This window comes from Perca flavescens, chromosome 8, assembly GCF_004354835.1.
Source record: "Perca flavescens isolate YP-PL-M2 chromosome 8, PFLA_1.0, whole genome shotgun sequence".
In the NCBI taxonomy this organism is placed as follows: Eukaryota; Metazoa; Chordata; class Actinopteri; order Perciformes; family Percidae; genus Perca; species Perca flavescens.
Genome location: NC_041338.1, coordinates 8,031,560 through 8,057,589, shown reverse-complemented (window position 1 = coordinate 8,057,589; position 26,030 = coordinate 8,031,560). Strand labels below are relative to the sequence as shown.

General features: G+C 40.6%; 1 protein-coding gene across 1 annotated transcript; it reads right to left on the bottom strand.

Annotated features, from left to right (window-relative positions):
- Positions 1-9,368: 9,368 nt before the first annotated feature.
- Positions 9,369-25,288, bottom strand: det1 (DET1 partner of COP1 E3 ubiquitin ligase). The gene is made up of 9 exons (XM_028586497.1): positions 24,984-25,288; positions 23,376-23,732; positions 21,216-21,482; positions 20,563-20,775; positions 18,926-19,149; positions 14,710-14,839; positions 13,655-13,845; positions 11,766-11,957; positions 9,369-10,182 (listed from the first exon to the last, which is right to left on the bottom strand). The coding sequence occupies exons 2-9, from the start codon at positions 23,622-23,624 to the stop codon at positions 9,993-9,995; spliced, it is 1,656 nt and encodes a 551-aa protein (XP_028442298.1). The 5' UTR covers positions 23,625-23,732; positions 24,984-25,288; the 3' UTR covers positions 9,369-9,992.
- Between the last annotated feature and the right edge of the window lie 742 nt (positions 25,289-26,030).

Sequence of the window (26,030 nt, the reverse complement as noted above, 5' to 3'; positions counted from 1 at the left end):
TATCACGTTATAACAATAAATGATCACGTTATAACAGGAAACTTTTCATGTTATAACGTGATAAATACTATATTATAACTTGATAAGTTTGTATGTTAACGTGAAAATAAATAGTTATTACAATAAACATTTCACATAATATCGTGATACTGATACATTTTTCTTTTTCTGCTGTGGCAGCATACACTTCCGTATAAAGAGTCCTGCACACTGCTGTCTAAAATGGCAGTTTGCACTGCTATTTAGGACAGTTTGGGAAACCTTTAGCAACCTGGGTTTGTTTTTAAGGTTGACACGTCCTTTTTGTCATTACAGTATTTTAGTGGAGCTTTATAGCTGTTCCACCGCCCTGTTGTCATATAGTTTGAAAATCATTTCAGTTGCGTCTACCTGATAGAGACGGTAACAACATCTGTAGGGTAACACATTTCAGTATTAAAGTAACATTAACTGTAACTGTTACAGGAAGATCACCAGGTCAAATTCATAAACTTTCCTTAACCTGAATTCTCAAATGCATGGCTAATTGACATAAATCATTTAGTTGAGTAGCACAGTGAGAAATACTCAGTTACAAGAAAAGGTTTTTCAATTAAATAAAATATAAGCAATAAGAGACTGCATTCAGTGTAAAAGTATTGTTTTAAAATGTTAAACTGAATTATTGACATATTTATATAAGCAGATTGTTGTAGCTGCTCCTGGGGGTGTTGAGTGATTGCTGGGGAGTTTGACTACTTTGTATACTGTTGATAGTTTAACCTACAGCAATCCATCAAATAAGATATGCTCAAAATATGTTTTGAATGTAAAATCTGTAAAGCTAAGTACAGATAGACCTACATGTGGTAGAGTAGAAGTAGCATAAGATGAATACTCAAATAAAAGTACCTTTTAAACTGTAATTACAGTAGGTCCAGGACTTGGGTAAATACATGTTAACTACCCGACTACTGTTGTTTAGTAGGCTACATGGTACACTTCAGATGAGGCCTTTATATCCATAGTTACATTGTTTCAAGCGCAGAAAGTCATATTTTTTAATCACATTTTTTTCTCACTTTCTTTAAATGGTGGTGCAAAATGTTTCCCTTTTTAAGTGAAAAATGTAATTCCTACAATTTGATGCTTAGATTTGTTTATCTAACATTAATTAAGTGATTTTAACTTAAAGTGAATTTGACAGAGAGAGAGAGTGTGTGTGTGTGTGTGTGTGTGTGTGTGTGTGAGAGAGAGAGAGAGAGAGAGAGAGAGAGAGAGAGATGGTAATTGTAGTTCAAAGAAAGTAGGCCAAGAAGAGGATGCAGTTCTATATTTTATCCAGCAGGTGGAGAACTCTGATCACCTGTTGAATCACCTGAACAGCGCCGGTCTCAGGGACCAGAGCAGGCTACCTAACTACACTCTTTACTGCATGCAGAAATTGCAGAACTAAACTAACAAAATCAGTTTTAAGACTCACCTCTGTTTCTCTTTACCTGTAATAAGGAAAGCTTCTGCTGCAAGAGAGACACTGACATGCTGACATGTTAGTTTTCTAAATGCAAATTGGGAGTGTAACCATGTCCTTGACAGGCATGAAAGCACACATGTGAGAGGTCCTTGTTTCACTCTCTTATTCAACAATTATACTGTTATATATTTCTGTGCAAAACTGATGCTTGTCTCTTTAAGCTTCTTTTGTACTTATTTCTGTAGCAATGGCAAATGTTACAGTGTGATTGTTTATTCACATCCCAGGGCATTATATTTTTAGGTTGAGCATGCTGCGAAGCCTTCCCTACGGATTTCCACCTGAAACCCCCCAACTGGTGCTCAGTCAGGTGTGTGTGTGTGTGTGTGTGTGTGTGTGTGTGTGTGTTGCTTAGAGATTAGTCTTTGTGTCTGTCCATGTGCTGTCATCCAACTGGGTGTGTCTACAAAAGATATGAAGTCAGTTAGAAATAATATGCACACACGAATAAACACACACACACACACACACACACACACACACACAGTATCATCTACCACATTCACGCTGTGTATTTGTCTCAGCATGGTGCAGGCCCCGAGGACTGTGTGTGTAGGTGCATATATGAAGCATCCTCCCCTGTCTTTCCATGTCAAAGACAGCTGTAGACACTGATAACACCTGAAATTGTGGGTTGGGGTTTCGGAGTGTGTGTGCATTCTGTGTCTGAGTACACATCTATGAGTCGGGGAACACCCCTACCCTTCAATCAAATATTTGCTGTCAATATTTAGACCCGCTCCTTCCCTCCTCAGTGGGCTCCCACCTGCTCCCTCCACTCATTAGGTGATGGTGTTGTGAATTGATTGTTCTCACCAGGAGGCTCCACAAATGCAGAACTGGTCTTAATCAGCTGTTCAGATGGCTGGAGTACTAATCCGTGTGAAATGGAATGTTGACGCTGTCATAGTGTTATATGTAGTATCAAGTGTGGTCGATACCAAACACAGGTGATGGATATGAAGAGGGCAAAGGTGGTGGTTGGGTCTTGTGCGTGTCTTGTGTGTGTATTCCCATTCTTAGTTCCCACTGTGTATGCATCAATGCATATAAGATGAGTATAAATTATTTGGGACACACCCACTTTGACCAATCAGTGCACCATTGTAGTTGTGGCCTCAAGAGTTGCCCTAGATGGTCCCCTCCAAATTTCGTAGAAATCCGACGAACCCTTCATGACATGTAAACTTTTCGTATTTGTAACGCAATCTTCGCCAAATTTGGTCCGATACCTCAGAGTTGCATGGCAAACAAGAATCTTAAGTTTCGCGTTGATAGCATTTCATTGACCAAGAAATGCTGACGTACGTGTTTGGTCGCCAGCTAAATAAATTGTTCATTCGTAATTTACGCATTTTGAAACCTGGCAAAATTATTTCGATACATTTTTGTCAGGGCCATCTGGACATGCTATATGCCAAGTTTCGTGCAGATTGGACTTACACTCTAGGAGGAGTACGAAAAAGTAGGTTTTGCATTTATCGCAAATTTTGCAATTGTTTAATAAATTTGAAAAACAGTGCTATCTATTGGCCGATTGACCCCAAATTTGACACAGAGCCGCAGGGGAGCATGGGAAACAACTGTGTGGAGGTTTTTGTTAATCGGAATAACTGTTGCCAAGATAAGCAAAACGTTCAAGCCTTCTTCTGATAACCTTTTGTTATTAGGGTCCACAGAGGGTACATGCAAATTTTTTTTGCAAATCGGACTCATGACCTAGGAGGAGTTCGAAAAAGTAGGTTTCCGATAAATAACACTTTTGCGGGTAGAAAAGTCTGGGCGGACATGGATGTGGCCTATATCACGGGATTTAGCTGAAATCAGGGAACGCATGGATATAAGGTTTTTGACTGTAAGGTGTGGGAGTTATAGGGCGAAACCCATTCTTATTTTTATAGCGCCACCTGCTGGTGGATATGTGTCATTTTTCCTTTCCAGGGAACGTTCCACACTTACATAACTTGTATGGCGTGGGCTTTTACCGTGGGGGAAAAAAAATCCTTACGATTACAATAGGGTTTCCACACTGCTGGAAAACTGATGCATGCAGGATCCCAGCTCCCTCTGGCTTTGACCCCTAATAACGATATGACTCAGTGAAATGTGAAGATAGCCTACAGATGAAGATTTCCCATCAAAGCAAAGAGAAGTTACACTATCCAACTGTAGAAAAAAAGTGGAGCAAAAGCAATGAAAGCAAACACAGAGAGAGAGAAATATGGCAGCCATCTTCAGAGTAATAAAACTGGGGCCCTTCAGTCATCAGTGGACATGGCTGCTTTTTATATGTCAAGGGATAATGAAATCCCCCCAGTAAATCTTTTCTGACCTTTTTGCAGCCACTACCTTGTATCCAATGATTATTCTTCCTTCACCATCTCGCCTGTAGTTTTTTACCAGTTTGAGTAGCAAAACTTGAACCACATGACCCCCTCACTGAAGCTCATACTGTAAATCCATCAGAGTAGAGATGACTGTTGGTGATGGAGTGATTTTGAAACAACAGTCAGCAGAGAGGGAACTTCTTGGAAATAATGTTGCTCTATTTCAGGGCAGGACTGATGAGTATTTGGGAGAGGAGTTTGTGTTTGCAAATTCTGGATTACTGTTTCTGTTTTGGTGATTGGGGCTTGTACGGATTGTGGGCCCCTAGCAAAACAGTCAGTCAGGCACACACTGAAGCAACATTAAACTTACTTTATACCCATGTTATGCATCATCACACAATCATGTAATTTCCTACATGTTAGTTAGGGACTGCATAAAAATGAACAGGAGTAGGGAGGGGGGCTTATAGTTACTTTTTCTTTTAAAACAAGACCCTCCCCAGCATTATTAAAGCACCCATATTATGCTCATTTTCAGGTTCATAATTGTATTTTGAGGTTGTACCAGAATAGGTTTACATGGTTTAATTTTCAAAACACCATGTTTGTGTTGTACTGCACATTGCTGCAGCTCCTCTTTTCACCCTTTGTGTTCAGGTCTCTGTTTTAGCTACAGCGTGAGACATCTCACTTCTGTACCATCTTTGTTGGCAGTTGCACATGCGCAGTAGCTAGGTAAGGATCACATCAGCTAGTCAGGTCAGTTACAGGGCAGGATTAGGGAGGAGACTTCTTCTAAACGAGGGCGCACTTCCAACTTTGCGTGGAATACCTGCAGAACAGGGACATGTAAGTAGTTCTTTTGTAGATTATGGTGAACTTGTGTGTGTTGTAGCTGTGTTTTGCCATTGAGAACGAGGTAGCATGCTAGCGGTTAGCCACCTCGTCTCGGCTACTGACGTAGAAAGCCCTGCAGATTTTGAACAGCTCACCCGGAGACTGAAGGCACGAATCTTTCAGAAACCCATTTCTCACTCAAAACAGCATGGATGTTTTTTTTCTCCAAGTTTGTATGCATGTGGAAGCACCAGAGACACAGAATAACACCCCACCCCAATTGTTTTTCATAATATGGACACTTTAATATTTTCGGATCCTCCCTTTGGTGTAAGAAAAACTGCTACACACTTTCACCCCATTATCCCCAAATAACAGATAGAACAGTAATGATTTGGTAAGCCTACAACTTGTTTACTGAAATTGTGTAGCCACATCTACATATATTTATATTACAATAATAAAGTTACCACACATTAAAAAGTGAAAATGGAAATTGCCAAATTTATGGCTAACTGATATGTTGAACATTCTTACCGCTCTACTTTTAGCTAACTATTTTACTTATCCATTACGTTTAGCTAACTACACTCACCCGAAGGATTATTAGGAACACCCTACTAATACCGTGTTTGACCCCCTTTCACCTTCAGAACTTCCTTAATTCTTCGTGGCATTGATTCAACAAGGTGCTGGAAGCATTCTTTAGAAATGTTAGCCCATATTGATAGGATAGCACCTTGCAGTTGATGGAGATTTGTGGGATGCACATGCAGGGCACGAAACTCCCATTCCACCACATCCCAAAGATGTTCTATTGGGGTGAGATCTGGTGACTGTGGGGGCCATTTTAGTACAGTGAACTCATTGTCATGTTCAAAAAACCAATTTGAAATTATTCGAGCTTTGTGACATGGTGCATTATCCTGCTGGAAGTAGCCATCAGAGGATGGGTACATGGTGGTCATAAAGGGATGGACATGGTCAGGAACAATGCTCATGTAGGCTGTGGCATTTAAACAATGCCCAATTGGTACTAAGGGGCCTAAAGTGTGCCAAGAAAACATCCCCCATACCATTACACCACCACCACAAGCCTGCACAGTGCTAACAAGGCATGACGGATCCATGTTCTCATTCTGTTTACGCCAAATTCTGACTCTACCATCTGAATGTCTCAACAGAAATCAAGATTCCTCAGACCAGGCAACATTTTTCCAGTCTTCAACTGTCCAATGTGATGAGCTCGTGCAAATTGTACCCTCATTTTCCTATTTTGAGATGAGTGGTACCTGGTAGGGTCTTCTGCTGGTGTAGCCCATCCGCCTCAAGGTTGTTCGTGTTGTGGCTTCACAAATGTTTTGCTGCATACCTTGGTTGTAACGAGTGGTTATTTGAGTCAAAGTTGATCTTCTATCAGCTGGAATCAGTCGGCCAATTCTTATCTGACCTCTAGCATCAACAAGGTATTTTAGCCCCTGTTTTTCCTTTTTCAGATCATTCTTTGTAAACCCTAGAAATGGTTGTGCGTGAAAATCCAAGTAACTGAGCAGATTGTGAAATACTCAGACCAGCCTGTCTTGCACCAACAACCATGCCACACTCAAAGTTGCTTAGATCACCTTTCTTTCCCATTCTGACATTCAGTTTGGAGTTCAGGATATTGTCTAGACCTGGACCACACCCCTAAATGCATTGAAGCACCTGCCGTGTGATTGGTTGATTAGATAATTGCATTAACGAGAAATCTTACAGGTGTTCCTAATAATCCTTATAATACTATAATAATACTTTTAGCTAACTATTTGAATTATCAATTACTTTCAGCTAACTGTTTGAACTCTTCTCCATTACTTTTAGCTAACTAGTTGAACTATCTATTACTTTTAGCTAACTATTTGAACTATCCATTACTTTCAGCTAACTGTTTGAACTCTTATCCATTACTTTTAGCTAACTAGTTGAGCTATCTATTACTTTTAGCTAACTATTTGAACTATCCATTACTTTAGCTAACTATTTGAACTATCTATTACTTTTAACTAACTATTTGAACTATCTATTACTTTTAGCTAACTGTTAGCTAACAAAATTCATCGCTTGTTTTAGTTAGTTTAGTTTCAATCTGTCTCTCAATCACAAAACATGTAGTGTCCAGATGTCACAGTTGACTCAATATATGAATAATATCTTTAACCAAATCTTAATTCCTATTTCCTGTTTACTCTACAATCCTTCTGTGTCCTGGCAATTGTAGTAGTACCCCTGGCGTACAAGTGCGTCTGGTTGGGAATTACTGCACACACCATTAAGGAGAATATACCTAGTACTAATGTTTACTAATGCTTATTTTGTGATATTTTGTGATGCAACATACATCTTATTAATGTGTGAACCGTACAGTCAGACCCCTTTCTTGTGTTTGTGTTTTAAACTGTTCTTTTAACATTGGAAAGTCGACACAGCTTATTATTATGCTTTGACCATGAAAAGCCCCTGAATAGAAAATCAAATGTTTCTTTTAAAAGCGATGGAATCATGTTTGTGTTCAGAACGTTGAATATACAAAAAAATCAAATAAACATAGCGTAATTGTTAAATAAAATAAGTGCTTTACATTGCAGATCCATAAGTGCTGTTAATTTATATCTGTGTGTATTTCAGTGTCAACCCTGCCAAAGCCAAAAACCTCACACTGTGAACCACAGTTGTAAGATCTTTGGTGGCGACTGTTGTCTAAATGATTAAATGTGTCTGTGTGTGTTTAGAGACTGCTCCGAGATGGCCAGTACTGCAACAGGAAACATTTAGGATTGTGGCCTTTTCTGGATTACATTGGTTGCGCTGTTGCCAAGACAACAGCAATTAGAAAAGACTTGGTTACCAACCAGAGAGTGGTTATGTTTCCGTAGCAACCAAGGTCAGGAAAAAGGCTCTGAGTTTAGACAGATACAATATATTTGTTTTTGTACAAAGTACTATGAGGCTTGGGGTTCATGTAGTAATATATTATCTGTGTTTGCATCGAAGACTCCAGCAGAAACTTACACCCCCCACAGTGCCCTGCTTCCTTACTGACTTTTGAACATCTGTGGGGAAATTGAATAGCTGATCATTTCCTACTTTAGATAAAAGAGGAAGTTCAGGCTTACATTTACTGCAGAAAACTGAAAAGATATCAACCCTAGCAGCATTTGATAGGGTAAAAACATATGTGGCTTGAAACAAATACAGAACCATGAACACGCGAGGATGAACTCCCCTCCTCGCCAGCACTCAAATGTACACAATCCTGCACATTTTCTATTATCTATCTGTTAACGAAAAGGACAACAGACTATGTGTCCTCTTATACGTATGCCTGTGTGTCTGTGCCAGCTGTGTGGGCTTCCTGTAATTAGTTGATTATCACAGCATGTTGTCACACACCAGCTCACACAAACACACTATAATGACAATGACTTAACATGGCCTCCTTAAGCCTTGATCTACAAGATAGTGTTTAATGTGCTTACGCAAAACTAAGCAGCTGCATAATACAGCCACCGCACTCACACCACATCGATGCTAACATCTTTACCTCCCGTTGTCTTGTTTTGTCACCCTGCGCTTCTCACCAATTTCATCTCTCCATCGTCTTTCTGTCCGTAAACTCCTTCTTCCCTCTACCCCAACCCCCCTGTAGTCTCTCTCTGTCACGCACGCGCACACACATGCGCGCACGTGCACGCACACACACACACCTCCACTATAGTGTGTAACCAGAGGCTAGGAGAACACTTAATCCCTCAGCAACTGCTTTCTATACCACCATGACCTCTTGCAGCTGCTTGGGTGCTTTTTGCCTTTATGTCGGTTTATTATACCTGTGTGCCAGTTCATATATTGCCGGCTTTGCATTTATTTCGGGAGTGGGGGTGTTAGGTCATTTGCATATTTGTTATAGCGGTGTGTTTTTAATAACACTTTGGAGCTAAACAGTGTTTTTGTCTGCAACACAGATGGACGGATATAAAATTGCAACGTTATGATCCTAGTTACTGCAGGAGAACAGACTGCAGGGATCAGTATTCAAATTAAATAGGATGACACTTACATTGTGTCTTGTCTGCTCTCCATATGTGTTAAAGCTTTGTGCAAACTCATTTCAGGTTCATCATAAGGCTTCATTAACATATGCAATGAGAGGTTTTATCTGTACAGCTAGTTAAGAAATCAATTATAGTTTACATGCAAGGTATGATGGGATAAAAAGCTCTGAATCAGCTGCATGACAAAAAGCGATTTCATCCAGAAGAAACGCTGTCAATTGTTTCTGCACTCCAATGCTTTCCCACTCGCATGTGCATAAGAAACAACACCCATAAGATACAAGCCAATATTTAGAGGTGGGAACCAGAAACAATACCAATTTTACCTCAGGTCCTTGCCACACAAAGCTTTTCCCTGTCTCTGGTAACAAAGTACTCTGGTATATAGATAAGAGCTTAAAATAATATCAAACCACAGCTACTGTAGACAACTAACTGCATACACAAAAACAAAAAAAAAGTAAGAAAAAAAGCTTTCCATCCCTCTACAACCCCTCTACTTTCTGTAAAGCTCAGAAAAAAAAATCAACAGTAAAATTTAGACAATTTTATTGGCATAAAATATATACAAACAGTAATATGTAAAAACGTGTAAAAACAATATAATATAAAATTAGCTTTTTCCCCATTCATGTGAGAGAAAAAGAAAAAAAAAAGAAGTTCGTTGGAGAGCTGGTCATGGACCAACTAAATAAGCAATTCTGATATGAATGTGTAGCTTTCAGTGCACAGTAGGGAAAAGAAAAACACTTTTGGTTCCTTCCAAGAGGTCCGGCTACCTATGGCTCCCCCCTCGGTCGCACATCAACCACTCTCTCTACATCTCCATTTACACTTAGTCCAGCCTCTCCTCCCTACAGGTCCCTCTTTGTTCTGCTGAGGAAGGGGGAAAAGAGGAAGAGATGCGGTGCAGACAAAAAAAGGAAAAGGCAGAATTGCTGCCTTATGGCGGAGGAGGTGGGGGAAATGGAGTGACCACTGTGTGATGGAGGGGGAGAGAGGCGAGGAACAGTGGTTTCCATCAGGAGGAGAATGCAGGGAGAGGACTGCTGATTTCTCTGGAGGAGGAGAGGGCGACTAACAGAACAAACTGGTTTTGTGCCTCCTGATGGAGGACAGGTTTGTTTGTATTGTCACCAGTAGCTGCTTACAGAAGCCCAACGGTCCTACAATTTATGTTCCAAGTGTTGGTTTGGTGTGTTGCACACATACACGAGCTCCTCACGCACAGACATGCCTCATGTGGAAGTTGACCACGTACTCTGCGTTGGTGCGCTGGACAGAGATGGCAAAGGGTTCAAAGGGGTGGAAGGTGAAGGCAACCAGGCGCCGCACGGCGTGACTTACTGGCCGTCCCAGCAGTCCGGCCTGGATCTTAAACTTCAGCAGGCCGGAGTCCCGAGCATAAAACCTGGTGGGTGAGGGAGACCGAGAGAAAACAGTACCATTAAATTCTTCATTTAGTCCAGTCTAGAGGTCGACCGATACTGTTTTTTCAGGGCCGATGTCGATACCGATTATTTGTAGGTAATGAAACTGATAACGGATATAGCAACCGCTATGCATTTACAGTAAAAATGAAAATCTTTTAGTCAAAATTTACATTTTGGAATGTTACAAACGCCAACACAAAAGTTAGATTAAATGCATTAAGCAATTATTTAATACATCGGAAACTTAAATAAAGTAATAAATAAAAACAAAAAGACTAGACCAACTGCCACTTTGCTCGTTTGAAAGTCATGATGTCTCTCTCTCATGGATGGGCCAAATTCTCTGGGCGGGCAAAGCAGAGAAAGGGGAGGTAACCTTGCTCCTTATGACCTAATAAGGAGCAAGATTCCAGATCGGTCCATCTGAGCTTTCAATTTCTTAAAGGCAGAGCAGGATTCCCAGGGCTCAGTTTACACCTATTGCCATTTCTAGCCACTGGGGGACCATAGGCAGGCTGGGGGAACGCATATTAATTTTAAAAAACCTCAAAGTGAAATTTTCATGCCATGGGACCTTTAATTTTATCGGTAAAATAAAACACTGACACAGATAATCTGCGACTTGCCAAATATCAGCTCCCGATAATTGGTCGATCCCTAGTCCAGTTCTTTGGTTTCTGAGGCCTCTGCCCCTTATATGATAGTGATCCATGTTGCTATAGTCTCCTTCCAAAGAAGTGAGTAGCCCATGTTGCCACAAAACTATGCATGACTGCACTGTCTGCTTTTAAATGAATTAATTAATATTTTTAGTTAAGCATCATACACTGATGCTAGCTCTGTTAAATGCTTTGTTAGCATGTGCTGTGTGATCTGATGTGTCATATCGAACAGACTGGGATGCCTGGCAGACATTTTCAGGAAAAAGCTGATAAAAAGGACAGGAGAACATAAAATGCATTTCATTCTCAACCTCATCCAAATCACACAGGTGACGTTCCCTGTCCTGTGGGACTGAATGGAAGTGTCCGGTTTCCACAGCCAAAGGCAGGGCGCCAGATCCTAGCCGAGCACAGATGGACCTCTGAGCTCTGATCAGGTTAAGGGTGACATTTTGCAATTAGGGCTGAAACTAATTATGGTTTGCATTGCAGATTAATGTGTAAATTACTTTCGATTTCATGTCTAATTCAGGTAAACAAAAATTGGCCCAAAAAGTCCCATTCCTCATGTTCCTCACGCAGTTTTGTCCGACTAACCGTCCAAATCTAAAAGATATTCAATTTACTGTTTTTTTATATATATATAAATAAAAGCAAATTAAGCAAAAGAACCAGTAAATGTTTGCCATTTTTGCTTGAGAAATTATTTAAATCGATTATCAAAATTGGGGCCGATTGCTTTTCAGCAGTTGTCTATTTTATCAATCAACTAATCATTTCAGCCCATGGATCTTTTTAAGGATGTAATGTAAGTCACATTATTACTAGACTCTTAATGATGATGTGATTCTTTTACATCAGTTAATAAGATGCTCACTCCCCCTGATTAGAGTGTGTACCTGATGGGGTGATCTCCGCAGGTCTTGGGCCTCTCCATTACTGACACCCACTTGTCATCATAACTGAAGAGGGAGAGGTCGAGGTACGGACTGCTGCTGTAGGACTGGGCGCTGATAGGCAGCTGACCCAGCAGCCGTCGCACCGCCTCCGTGTGCCCGCCGTATTTGGCGTTCACTATGGTGTCCTTGAATCTGTGGCACAGACAAACAGGGATATCATATTTAATTCAATTGTATTTGTAGTATCAAATCATAACAAGAGTTATCTCAAGACACTTCACAGATAGAGTAGGTCTAGACCACACTTACAAAGACCCAACAATTCCAGTAATTCCTATATTAGCACAATAATAATTCATACATGCAAACTCAGAAGGGCTGAAAAACTGAAAAAGACACATTATACATTTTTTTTTTTTAAAAAAAAAAAAAAAAAAAAAAAAAGGAGCACAAAACGACAGTCGGCGACATTAAAGAACGGCTTGTTTATTGCTAAGGCCACAGGGTCAAAATTAAATGATTTATTAAAAATGTAATAATTTATTTCACCAGTAAATTCCTGTTAAAGGTGCTCTAAGTGATGCGACGTGTTTTTTAAGCTACAACATTTTTTGTCGCATACAGTAAACATCTCCTCACTATCCGCTAGCTGCCTGTCCCCTGAACACACTGTAAAAAAAACGCCGTCTCTGTAGACAGCCCAGGCTCCACACATGGCAACAAAAACAAACCGCGCCAACCTGCCCCACGAACCATAACAAACAGTGTTCCAGCCAATAACAGACAAGAAGGAGCTGGTTGAGCCATCACTGCAGCAGCGTTAGCACGTAGGCTACTTCCACAACGCGTATTCATGACTCAACCAACTCCTTCCTGTATTTACTTTCTTGCTCCCGCCCCCAGACACATCTGACCAACAGGCGGAGTGAATGTTCTTGCTTGGTCTGAAGCTTGGTCGGCTTGGATTTTTCTCAGAGTGAAACGAAACCGAACCGAGGGGAAGTTTACAAACTCGTTACCCAATTTGGACCAGAGCAAACAAACTATAGGTGTGAAAACGCTCCACAAAAGTGCTTCTGTGATCCTAAAACACTTTAGGAGGAGTCAACGGCCTTAGTTTCCACTATGGTTGTTATGCTTTGGAGAGAACCTTTGTGTTTACTCTAAGCAATCGTTTTTCCAAACCTACAGTACCTGGCTAAATTATGGTCCCAAGTCTCACTACACACTTTCAACACTCAGCAGTGACTCTGTGGTGTCCCCTTCTATCCGCCATCCATATTTTGAGTCTTTCCTCCCGCCTTGTTTAGTGCTCCGCTCTTGCGGACCTGCAGGTCTCTCTATACTTGGTTTGTGATGGTCTAAAACCCAATGAACTGTGCTTATGCTAGCCAGTTCTAAGTGGTACAAAGCTGGTTTGCTGAATGTGTTATATCTCCTCTCCTTCTTCCGGACATCAATTTTCAACACTCTAAAATCCAATTCTAAGCCCTTTGCCTCGCTCAAACTATCCTTTATCTTCTCCTCCTTCCTCAACCCCCCCCGTCTGGTCCTCCCTCTTCACCAACACTGGCGAGTCGAACCGCCAAATTCAATCACAGCTCCTCCAGCCATGCTGACCGGCTTAATGTCTCTCTTCTATATCAAGATTAAGTCCTAAAACTCCTTCCCCCACCTCCAGGCGTTCGCTGCTGATGCGCTTCCCTTCCTAACCACCTCCTTCAAATCCTCCCTGACATTTGGCTGAAATGACCCCCGGGACCCTGCAGCGTGCCAGCACTAATTATGTTTAAGCTGAAATACATTCAATTTTGGCAAAAGAAATATTTGGCATTTGAGTTTATTGATCCGATATCCAGCCATGCACATGACATTTCTCTCCTCCGTACCTTCTCTGGACCTGCCGGGCGTAGTTGTTGGACGAAGCCGAGCACGGGAACTGGACCGCCTGGCTGTGCAGCGTAGCGTTTCTGAACAGGTCGCAGAAATTCTCAAACAGCTCCAGCAGCTGGTCGGAGGTGTTCTCAAAGACGGCCAGCACCTCTGTGGACACCATGTTGTACACGACGAAGAAGGAGGGCTGTGGGAGAGAGGGGCAGGGTGAAGATCTGGTGAAAAGATGATACAATCCACCCTGGTCTTCAAGGAGGGAAATACCAAGGACAGACAGGATGGGCGTAGGGCTGCACAATATGTTGTTTTCTTTAATTTGTGCAATAAACCCATTGCCAAAGCCTTGGACATTTCGCAAAATACACTCGGAGACTATTCTCTGGGCAGTTTTCGGCCTATATTAAGATAGGACAGCTGAATGTAGGAAAGGGGGGGGTAGAGAGAGGGGGTCTGACATGCAGTTTGTTAAATGGAAGAATGTCGAAAATGATTTCCTTTCGTTTATTTTAAATTCAACAAGCAATTTGTACTGAAGCAACAGCAATGCAGAACAGACTACACTATAATATCCGTTTGTCTATCGCAAGTAAAATCGTTATTGTGATACTAATCAACACTATCACATATGGCATATTTTCCTCATATCGCGCAGCGCTAGATAGGTGAAATATTCATTATAGTGTAACGCGGCCATATGAGAGGATTTATATATGCTTAATTCTTAGTGTGGTGGGACAAAAATAGCTGATTGGAAAGGAAGTCAGAGAGCTGAGATCTCATGTAAATAACGCCTACTAAAGCATACGTGAATGAGATCTATTTGTTAGTACATCTTGTTTGTCGACTTGAATGAATCCCAGCACTGAAGAATATCTGCAAGAGAAACGTGTCCTTGGAGACCCTGAAAGAGGAATCCCTGTTATGCAGCACAAATAACAAAAGACACGAGAGAAGCAGGGGAGAGTAACAAAGAGAACACAAAGAGGAATTCAAGTGTGTGTGTGTGTGTGTGTGTGTGTGTGTGTGTGTGTGTGTGTGTGTGTCTCTCTACCTGTGAGGGATCTGTGACTCTGAGTGTGACCACGTCTTCGCTGGTGTATTTAATGAAGAGGTGATGCTCATCCAACAGCTGCATCTTCCACATCCTCAACCTCCTCAACTGATCAAAAAACTGGAAGAATCTGACGAGAAAAACCAAGCGCTGGGTTGAACTAAACAGATACGACTATCTAACATCAGGACAAAATGGGAAATAGTACTTGATAGACAGAAGAAGAGCTAGTTTTTGTTGCGGTTGACAATTCATCCACCTTTACAGCAGAATGCCACATTGTAAATACTTTTATGTCTTTGTAAACTGAACACAGGGTTTTAATCTGCGTGAAGAATTTTTGGCACCCCCCAAAGAGGTTTCAGACAGGGCCAAAGGAAATTCACCAGCGCAATAACGTCGGGAGGAGTAGCGGTTGCTGATATAGTGGCATCAGTACTGAATTGAGACAGATTTTTAATCAGTTTAAAACTTCTCCTAGTCGCGTTGAATAGTGGTTTACATTTGTTTTGGTACAGAGGACTTGGGCACGGATCCACCAACTCTGCCCGGATACGGTATGCAGTGTTCAAACTAATGAAATAAACTGGACATTGGGCCCAGGTCCATGATGTAAACGCCCCCTTACGGCCTTATATTCCTTTTATTTTTATTTTGTTTTTGAATTGCCACCTGCCTCCTGAGTTTTGCGTTTTCCTTTACATAAATTAAGACGTTTCCACCATAAATTGGTGCATACAAATGTATCAGAATGCAGGAAACGAAGTGTTTGGCGCTCAAAATTTCCTCGGGAGGACCGTCAGCTTAACATGTGTTCCCCCCAAAGGCCCATTTCTGAGCCAAAAAAAACCCTGGACTGAACATCTTTTGGATTTTGGACTGTTGGTCAGACACACTCGCTAGATTATCATTATGTATTTTACAGATAAGGAACTAACTGAATAAAGACATATATTCTATGAAATTAGTCATCAGTTGCAACTAAATCACACTAAAACCCCTTTATTACTGAATTTTAGATCCTACAGTTCACACATAATGCCAATTATACTTAAATTCAAATGTAACAACCACCTGTTGTCACCTACAACAAGCTACTTTACCTCAGTCATAAACACATTACGTACTTTTATACGTTTTGCTTGGTTTTTAGTATACAGCTGGCCCATCTAGAACATTTCCACTGCACAAAACCTTTTTTCAAGGGACCAAGAGCCTTTTTAAAACCTAAGCCTGCATTTTGACAAGAGGAACCAGAGACTAAATATAGACCCTGTAAGATACTGTAGTTCCTGTAGTTTAGAGCGGTCTCTGGTAGAGTTTATATTCTCTGCCGGACTTAGCCGATATTTCCCGCCACTATCCTTGGGCCGGGCCGGGCCCTTGATCAAGCATTTGTGTTCCTTTTAATCATTACTTTATTAGCCTAATTGGGTGGGGAGAAAGCTATGCCTCTCCAGCTTCCCCTGTAGCTCTGGGTATATGTCCTGCACTGACTTGAGTGCGAGGTAAACTGTGCTAAATTGTGTCTCCCCCATCTGTAGCACTGTCTTTGATAATTGCGCAACCAGGCCAGATTGTTTCAGATATTAGTTAGCAGTTAGCAGACTGGTCAAAAATAGACACCGTGGCAACTACAGCTTGTGTACCGCTTCCATTACAAAACAAGGAAATTTAAAACAAATAAACGTTGACTGCCCAATGGAATGGCAATAGAATAATCAAATCATTACCCGTGGCCTCTGTTCAATATTTGTTTCTTTTATTTATATATATATATATATATATATATATATATATATATATATATATATATACACACACAGTATATATATAAATAAATAAAACAAATCAAAAGCTACAAAACTGGAAATTCAACACATTTCAGCTGTTGCGCGACGCTTTCCACACACGTGTGTTCGTCGTAAAAAGATACAGGCAACGCAATTTTATGTTCATATTAAAAGGCGCATGTTAAAATCTGGTGCCATTAACTGGTGGAAAAACTACCTGAGCAGTCAGGGCAGTACAATGAAAGTCACATCCTTGACTTTTATTCTCAGCAAGAGGTTAAAGCAGATGGCTTCTCTTTTGAAAAGGTGTCCGAGGCAGTTGTACTTGAAAAGCTTAAAAATTTAAATAGCTCGAAAGCCACTGGCTTTGACAATATTCCATTTAGATTCTTAAAGTGATGGTTCGGAGTAATTTCACCCTAGGGTCCTTTGCACCATGACCTCGAGCCAAACACGCCCCCAGAAGCTTTTTTCACCTGGGTCGAACATTGGGAGAGTTAGCGTAGAGTAGCGTTATCAGCTGAATAGCTTAGCGCAGGGGCTAATGGACCCACGTTTGTATCTCGTAAGTTACCCCACTAATAATGCCCGAAATAATACCAAACGTCTACAGTAATACAAATAGGTTATGCACTCATAAAACAATGGATTGTAAAGTTTGTAAGTAGATGTAAGATGCTGCTGAGGTTATCACCCCATGTATCACTCATATCATTAACATGTCTATAGAGCAAGGACATTTCCCCAATGATTTTGCCAGAGTGATTCCACTTTACAAGAAAGGGAGTAAGTTAGATCATGGAAACTATAGACCTGTTTCTATTCTTTGTAGTCTATCAAAGATAATTGAAAGATCATTTTTGAACAGATTGATAAGTATCTAGTATCACACAATCTACTCTATGAGTTCCAGTCTGGCTTTCGTAAGTCACATTCCACTGACACCTGTTTACTGTATCTAACTGACTACATCATGAGGGAGGTAGATAAAGGTCATTTTTGTGGTATGGTCATGTTAAACCTACAGAAGGCCTTTGATACCGTTGACCATGGCATTTTGGTAAACAAATTAAAAGCCATTGGTTTTAATGACTTAGCAGTCAGATGGGTCAATGTCAGCGGGTGGATGTCAGACAATAGGCTTCACCTAGGGAAAACAGAAGCCATACTGTGTGGGTCAAAGATAAAACTGCAAAGATCCCCTGGTTTTAAGGTCTTAGTTGGAGAGAATGAGAATAATGTAAAGGACTTGGTTACTTACCTTGGTTGTGTGCTGGACTGCCACTTGACTGGAGTGGGCCAAGCACAAAAGGTACTTGCCAAAGTAAATCAAAGAGTACATTTCTTGGCAAGAATCTCAAGGACAAGAAAGCAATGTTAACTCTGGCAAGTGCTCTAATTCAGCCTTATTTTGACTATGCATGCTGCTCATACTATAATGGTGTCTTACAGCATCTGAAACATAGGCTTCAGACTGCTCAAAATAAGGCTTTGAGGCTTATTCTGAACCTCCCCATGAGATATTATCTTGATATTTCTCATTTTGAGACTATTGGGTGGTTAAAAGTTGAAGATTGAGTCTCTCAGATTCACCTGTGCATGGTACATAGGACTGTGTATGGGGTTGTCCCCAAATATTTAATCAATTATTTTAACAGAGTAAAAGATGTTCACAGCCACTCCACCAGGGAAAGCTCTACTGATTTTGTACCTCCTAGAGTTAAGAGTTATTTAGGTAAGGAGTCCTTTTTGTTAGTAACAAGCCTGTGGAACAGGTTGCCAGGAAATCTAAAGATGGTCAGAAGTTTAGGAGGTTTTACGCAGGCACTGTAAAAAAAAAATGGCTCAGATGCCAATCGTAATAAGAGGATTTATTACTGTATTGTTTTAATGGATCTATTTAATATATGTATGTTTGTAATGATTGATGCTTGATCTGCTGCCACTTGCTCACCCCCCCACTCCCTCCAAGGGACCACAATGAAAATAAGCCCCAGGACTTTATTGTGTTATCCTGACCTTGTTTTGTTTTTAATGTATGGTGCTAGCTGTATCATATTTTATAATGAAATGGGCAAATAAAATCAATCACTCAATCAATCAATCCGGTATCTACCGTAAGAAATAGCAGCGCAGATTTCGGTGCCACTTAAATGTCTGCGCTGGTCTCTGATGGTCCGAAACAGACTTTACAGGCAGCAGAAACATCACTGCATGTCATGTTAGTTAACACTAAAAACACGTTACACAGCAGGTAACGTTAGCCTACCGTTAATAGTAGTGCTGTAGTGAAATGGGCAACACTGAATATGATCAACAAGTAAGTGAACACCATGTGACTCGGACCCAAGTTAAAAAAGATGGGATGAAGTGAACCCTTTTTCAAAAGAATCCACCGAGAGCATGAGGGCAACGTTGCATACCTCCTCTTGGCAGTGGCGCTGCCGTCCTGCTCAGCCCTCCTCCAGAGGTAGACCAGCAGCCTGTGCTTGAGGGAGTTGATGGTTTTGTCGGTGTAAAGGCGAGGGAAGCCCGGCTGACTCTCGGCCTGAGCCTCTGTGTAGACTGCGGAAAGTGTCAGGAGGTCGTCCTCGTAACAGAACCGCCCAATAGTCCTTACATCTAGGAATGTTCCCTCTGGAGTGACCTGGGAAAGAGGGAGAAGAAAGAGAGATGACGGAAGTTAAAAACAAAGAGGACAATTGGGGGTTTTTACGGTGCATTCAGTCCAACAAAAAGCACTTGGCGAATTGCCGCAGGGTTGTGCGGCGGGGGGAGTGTCAATGAAACGGCTCATTTGTGTGACGTCCTGTTGTGTTCTTTAACCCCCCCTCCCAATGTAGCTAGCACAAGTAGACTTTTTTTTTTTTTTTTTTTTTCCGATTGTAGATAGATCTTGATGTTTCCGACCGCAATTGAAGGCAGCTTTATTTCCCGCTGGAAACGTTCAGCTATTACACAAACTCCCGGGCAGTTTGGTGCATGCCCGTTTTATTTTTTACCCTCATAGTGTTTTAAAACTTTCTTGTGGCAGCGATAGAGGCAGTGATGTTTCCCGTTTACTGTATGGGATTCTCCAAAACCGTCTCAAACGATAGCTCAAAACACACCGAACAAGTCTGACCTCTGTGACGTTGCATTTCTCCAAAGGTTGCGCAGGAGGCCCGCTGTGTTTTTTTTTTTTTTGCATGTCCCCCCTGCGGCAAACCCCGCCACCGGCTAAATGCACTACCACAATTCAAAATGAATTAAAAAGACCTGCTTCTTCGCCGGACCATCGGACAGCCGGCGGTGGCCGTCTGAACGCGGCCTTAATCTGTTCTTTCAGCAGCAATACGTCCCCAAAATAGATGTACAGTACAGGCCAAAAGTTTGGACACACCTTCTCATTCAAAGTGTTTCTTTATTTTCATGACTATTTACATTGTAGATTCTCACTGAAAGCATCACAACTATGAATTAACACATATGGAATTATGTACTTAACAAAAAAGTGTGAAATAACTGAAAACATGTCTTATATTTTAGATTCTTCAAAGTAGCCACCCTTTTTTTTTTTTTTAACTCTGCAAACCCTTGGTGATCTCTCAATGAGCTTCTTGAGGTAGTCACCTGAAATGGTTTTCACTTCACAGGTGTGCCTTGTCAGGGTTAATTAGTGGAACATTTTCCCTTATTAATAAAAAAGTAACACGTTTTCAGTTATTTCACACTTTTTTGTTAAGTACATAATTCCATGTGTTCATTCATAGTTTTGATGCCTTCAGTGAGAATCTAAAATGTAAATAGTCATGAAACTAAAAAGGAAACGCATTGAATGAGAAGGTGTGTCCAAACTTTTGGCCTGTACTGTAATTGAATAGAAAATTGAGTAAATAACCTCTTACATCTGAGTTTAAAATCTGCTTTTGAAAAATGTTTTAAATTTAAAGTTAAAAATCTGTCCACAACCAAATTATGAATGTCTCAGAAAGTGTTGTGCCTTTTATAGATGATGAGAAAATACATAAAACATCACTCAGTGGCGTTTCACCGGAAGTGCAAGTTTTCTTCTGCTCACCTGAAACACGTGTATCGTCTGCTGCTGGACCGACAGCACAGCCAGGATGTTCCTGTAGAGGTACAGGCCCTGGTTGTGGGACAGGATGATCTTGTCACACTTAAAGGACCTGGTGTCGCACAGCCTGCCAGTGTGGAGGTCGATGATGTGGAGGGAGTAGTCTTCTAGAGGAGACCGAGGGTTGGGAGTCACAGATTCGTTGTTCCGATACACCTGGCAGGAGATAAAATGTGGATGAAAGGGGCTGTCACAGCCAAACTACGGTAAGTACATAGAGCCGGGGGGCGATATAGAGAAAATCAAATATCACAATATTTTGGACTAATACATCGATGTCGCTATTGCGGCGATATTGTAAGGTTGACTATTGGTGCTTTCACAAAGTAAAAACACGATGAGAGTTGTGATAAATAATCACCAATCATGTGGCTACAATTAAGTGGTTAAAGGCAAATAATAAAAATAGCTAGTAAGTCTGGTAAGTTCAGAAAATGACATCACTTTACTGTAATGCGGCCTTTAAAACCAGGAAAAGACAACACTTGTATATATGTCGATATAGTATTGATATATTACCCAGCCCTAGAAAGTACATTTGAGTCAAATAAGTAGTTTAATTATGTCTGAGTTTCCTTGTACATTTGTGATGATACCTCAAAGAAGTAAGGCGGCGGCTCCTCTGGGACGTACACTGCCGACCCAACAATGACATAGCGGCAGTCGTCTGTGAAGAGGCTGCACTCCCGGTTGAGGTGTTCTCCGTTTGAGGCCACATTAGTGACGTGGAGCAAGGAGAAGAAGCGCTCAAACAGGCGGCCTCGGATGTTGAGGGAACGCTGGTCATTGGCCGTTAGAAGAGTCTCTCCCTCTTGGCCTCTGAGCAGGTCCTGAGCCGCCTGGCAGCCTTGATATTCATATATCTGTAGGAGGAACATTGGGATTGGATTTTCTTTCTCCTTGCATTGGCATCGCATCTGGTAAATTAGGTAGGGATGCACCATCCAATACCAGCTTTTTTTTAGACCAAGTACATGTACTAACATTTGGGTACTCGCCGATACGGAGTACCAATACAAGCACTTAACTAATCCCCCGAGGGTAGTCCCAGCGTGTTTTCAGACACACAGATGATTTTGGCCTGCTCTGATAAAGTCCGATGACATCATGCACGTGCATATTAAGTAGCCAGGTGGATTTACCGATGCAGCGGAGAGGATGGTTTGTTTATAAACAGTTAAGACTACAAGCCGAGAGCTTTCGTTTGAGCAGGTTTGGAAAAATTGGCTATTTGCAAAGAAACGCGGCATCGGATACATTTTTCTTTTTAACCTTTATTTAACCACAGTTTCTGCAGGTTTCACAAAGTCAAATTTAAGACTTTTTAAGACCATTATGAATGAACTTTAAGACCTTTATCACAACATCAACTAAGCCGTACATTCCGTTTTTCTAGCCAAGTATTGCTAAACTTGCACTTCCCCATAGCTGAAGAATAAAATCTGTTTCATGTCTGTGGTACAAACCGAAAGAGACTTGCACCAATAACACGAAAGCTGATTGGCTTCAATACGAGTTACATGTTGGTCTCATTTGTAGTCGTAATACAGCAAAATTATATTTGGACTAGCGCAAGAAAGAACTACAACACCACGGAATAAAAAAAACAAGACGTAATTAGACCTAACGTTGCATGGACATAGGAAAATTAAGACCGGTATAAAATTATTTAAAGGAACACGCCGACTTATTGGGAATTTAGCTTATTCACTGTAACCCCCAGAGTAAGACAAGTCGATACATACCCTTCTCATCTCCGTGCGTGCTGTAACGCTGCCTGACGGCTCCAGCATTAGCTTAGCCCAGCACAGATCCTGCAGGTAACTGGTTCCAACTAGCCTACTGCTCCCAATTGTGACAAAAGTGACAAAATAACGCCAACATGTTCCTATTTACATGTTGTGATTTGTATAGTCACAGCGTGTACAAAAAACAACGTAACATGAGACACAGCCATCTTCTAGCATATCACTCCGCCCAAGTACTATATTCTTCCGCCTGAAAATATAGTTCCCTATATATATAAATATATCTATAAATCACAACATGTAAATAGGAACATGTTGGCGTTATTTTGTCACTTATTCGGAGCAGTAGCATTGCTGGAACCATTCACCTGCATGTTCTGTGCTGGCCTGATGCCGCTGTAGCCATCAGACAGCGTTACAGCACGCACGGAGATGAGAAGGGTATGTATGGACTTGTCTAACTCTGGGGGTTACGGTGAATAAGCTAAATTCCCAATAAGTCGGCGTGTTCCTTTAAGACCTAGAACACAATACTTCAGCAAATTTAAGACTTTTAAAGGCCTAAAATTTTGATTTGGAAATTTTAGACTTTTTAAGAGGCCAAGACAAAGCATAAAACGTGCGAGACAACAAAGGGTTACACAATAAATACGCAAAAGAGTCTACAAAAAACACATATCAAATATAAATACTGAGTGTAGTACAGAATCTGTTTGTGCAAATAGGAAAGTACAAAAAAACATTAAACAGATATAAAACAGATATATAACAGCAGTGCAGGTAAGAACGCAACGGGGACCAGTTGTGCGATACCCGATACTGGCATCGGTGCATTCCTTATATTAGGTAGTTAGATGGATCAGGCCAGGTTGCATTTGACAGTTGGAAGATTTATAAAAAAAAAAAAAAAAAAATAAAATCACACAATGTGTGGTATTTAAGGAAACTAACTCCAATGTTTAGAGGGGAATAATGAGGGGGAAAAGACCCTAGTTTAACTGTTCTTACCTCCAGGGAAGTCTGGTCAGAAGAGAAGGCGATGAAACAGCGTCCATCCGGTGAGAACTTCCTAAGGAAGCATGGGGGCTTCTCCACGTTGACAACAGTGAAGTTGGGGAAAAGGTTCTGGTGGAAGCAGCGCACTCTGTACCAGTGAGCTCCGGGTCGGCCCGAACAGATTCTGCGCCTCTCAAGACGATAAACCACATTTTGATTCTGGATGCGTCTGGGCTTCAGGGTTGGGGTGTCCTCATCCATCGCTGTGATTAGAGAATGATCTCAGACCCTTCCTCAGAAGGGAGTTAGACAGGCGGCCAGTACGATGAAACGACTACATCACAAGTGCAGTCCTGTTACCTATGTTTTCTAAAGTAAGTGAGAGGGGAGAACAAGCAGATAAGTGCTCGGTTTTCAAGTTGAACAGGTTTTTAGTGTCAATTACTAAATTGACACTAATGAATCAATTACTTTCTCTAAGTATTTTTTTCAGTAGGTGTTCTGGTATTTTGATCTTTTGTTATCTGATTTTATTATCTTATTTATTATTTCTAGTATATTTCTTGTATTTTCTGTATGTGAGTGAGTTAGTGTGTATGTCCTTGTAACTTGCTGCTGTAACAGTAATTTACTATTTTGGGATTAATGAAGTCTATCTATCTATCTATCTATCTATCTATCTATCAAAATACAGTAATAAATTAAAACTTTTTGATAACAGATTCACCATTATAAGTTGCCTAACTGATCGAGTAAAACTATGAAGTATTTGCTACTTCCAGTTGCAGTAAACTGATCTTTAGGGGTGAAAAAATAAATCTTATGTATCGTGATTTGTTTTGAGACAATTTTTAAAATCAATAATTACTCAGAATTTTTATATATATATATATATATATATATATATATATATATATATATATATATTTTTTTTTTAACCAATAATTCACCTAAATATTTTCTGTTTAATATGCTACCACTGATGGCATATCGGTTTCCCGCAAAACTGAGCAAAAGCAGAAAACGCAGAAAATTCATGTTATGTACTTCTTTACAAATGAAAGACTGAATAACTAAATAACTGACAGACATGTGATGTGCATTCTTCTTAGAAAACAATTACTTTTTAGAAATGTCTCATGATATATATTGATATATAGCTGTAAGTGTATTATTCAACTTTTGTTTTTGCTAAAAAAGGAAAAGAAAATGGCAATACTCAATCCTATTGAATAGCAATAATTACAGAATCGCAATGAATGGAAATCGCAATACAGATTGAATCGGCACCCATGTAGCTAGCTATATCGTGAACGAATCGAATCGGGAAAAAAGCATATCGTCCCAGCCCTACTGATCTTCAAGTATAACGTTAAAGCGTGAGGACTGCCCTTTTATTGAGCTATGTGTGGTTAGAAAGGAACACAGACACTAAATACACATGCAAATCGTCGCACACTACAACATGGACAGGAGGACTGTGTTCAGTTCTGTCCTAGGTGTCTGGGTCTGGTTTGAATCGGAGCACGTTGCAAAGGGAGACCCTGGTCTATGACGTGTGTCACTAGCTCAACCAACTCGACAATATATAGATATATGACACGGTACGCAGTTACTCACTTGTTTTTAAAAAGCCAACTGGGAAGCTTTCTGGGTCCTCCAAGTTCAGCTAGTTGCGTTAGCAACAGCAGTTAAGTTTGGCTGACGAGCTAGACAAGTTACAGTTAGCTACCGGGCCGCTAACTTCTACCTTACGTCAGTGGGACGTATCCAGCTTCATTTATTTCCCATAGTGCAAAAGTAACTGGAACCTGTCACGTTTATCCAATTATCCGACTGCCTGAAGCATCTGTGCCATAAATGTGATCTGTGCCAATGTTTGTTGTGAGTGAGCCGTGAAAGAAACGTAGAAGAAGAGGATAGCAGTGCTGGAAGGTTTTCTTTAAACAGCGCCACCACATCCTCCTCAGGTGAAAAATGAAATTGCAACATGTATCAAATAATCAATGGATTATAGTCACAGCTGAAAAGGCAACCAAATTCACATGTATAATTTGATGTGCAATGTTAGTTATGATTGAGCCATCAGAGTAAAGGACTGTTATATTACATAATGTCAACAGTCTAGTATAACACATCGCTATTGTTAGATGAGAGAGAGATGACAATAGACGATTTGCTCAAACATTATATTGACTTTGGTTGAAGATGATAGAAGTAAACGTTTAGTTACAATACAGTTATTACCAAAAATGAAAGTATTCTATCATACATGCTAGTGGTAACCCAAATGTAATTGAAACTAATATGCTAGGAGTATATTTATTTATAAGTACATTTTACTGAATACAATTTAAAGTGCATTGGTTACTTGAAGTGAAAAGCATTTTTATTATGGCAACACACAAGTCAAACATACACCTGCTGATTTCACTGAAGTGGCAATTTACTGATCAGTAGGTGGGTTTGTAGGTGTGGAGCACGAGTATTCCAGCGAACTTTGAGCATGACTAATTGCTTTAACTAAATTGGCAAAGACGAAAAAAAACAGACCTTTGGCCACTGTACCTACAATGTATATAACTGTCTTATTTCATTTAATTGATTTGTTTATAACAGCATGTAGCATAAGTGAACCCAAAGGCACCTGCGATTTGCTCCCCATAA

Excerpts from the sequence above, each read along its gene's own strand:
- det1 (XM_028586497.1), bottom strand. The coding sequence starts at position 23,624 with ATGGATGAGGACACCCCAACCCTGAAGCCCAGACGCATCCAGAATCAA. Across the intron at positions 20,776-21,215 it reads CGCCGCCTTACTTCTTTGAG|GTGTATCGGAACAACGAATC; the intron begins GTATCATCACAA and ends ATCTCCTGCCAG. Across the intron at positions 13,846-14,709 it reads GAGTCACAGATCCCTCACAG|CCCTCCTTCTTCGTCGTGTA; the intron begins GTAGAGAGACAC and ends TCTCTCCCACAG.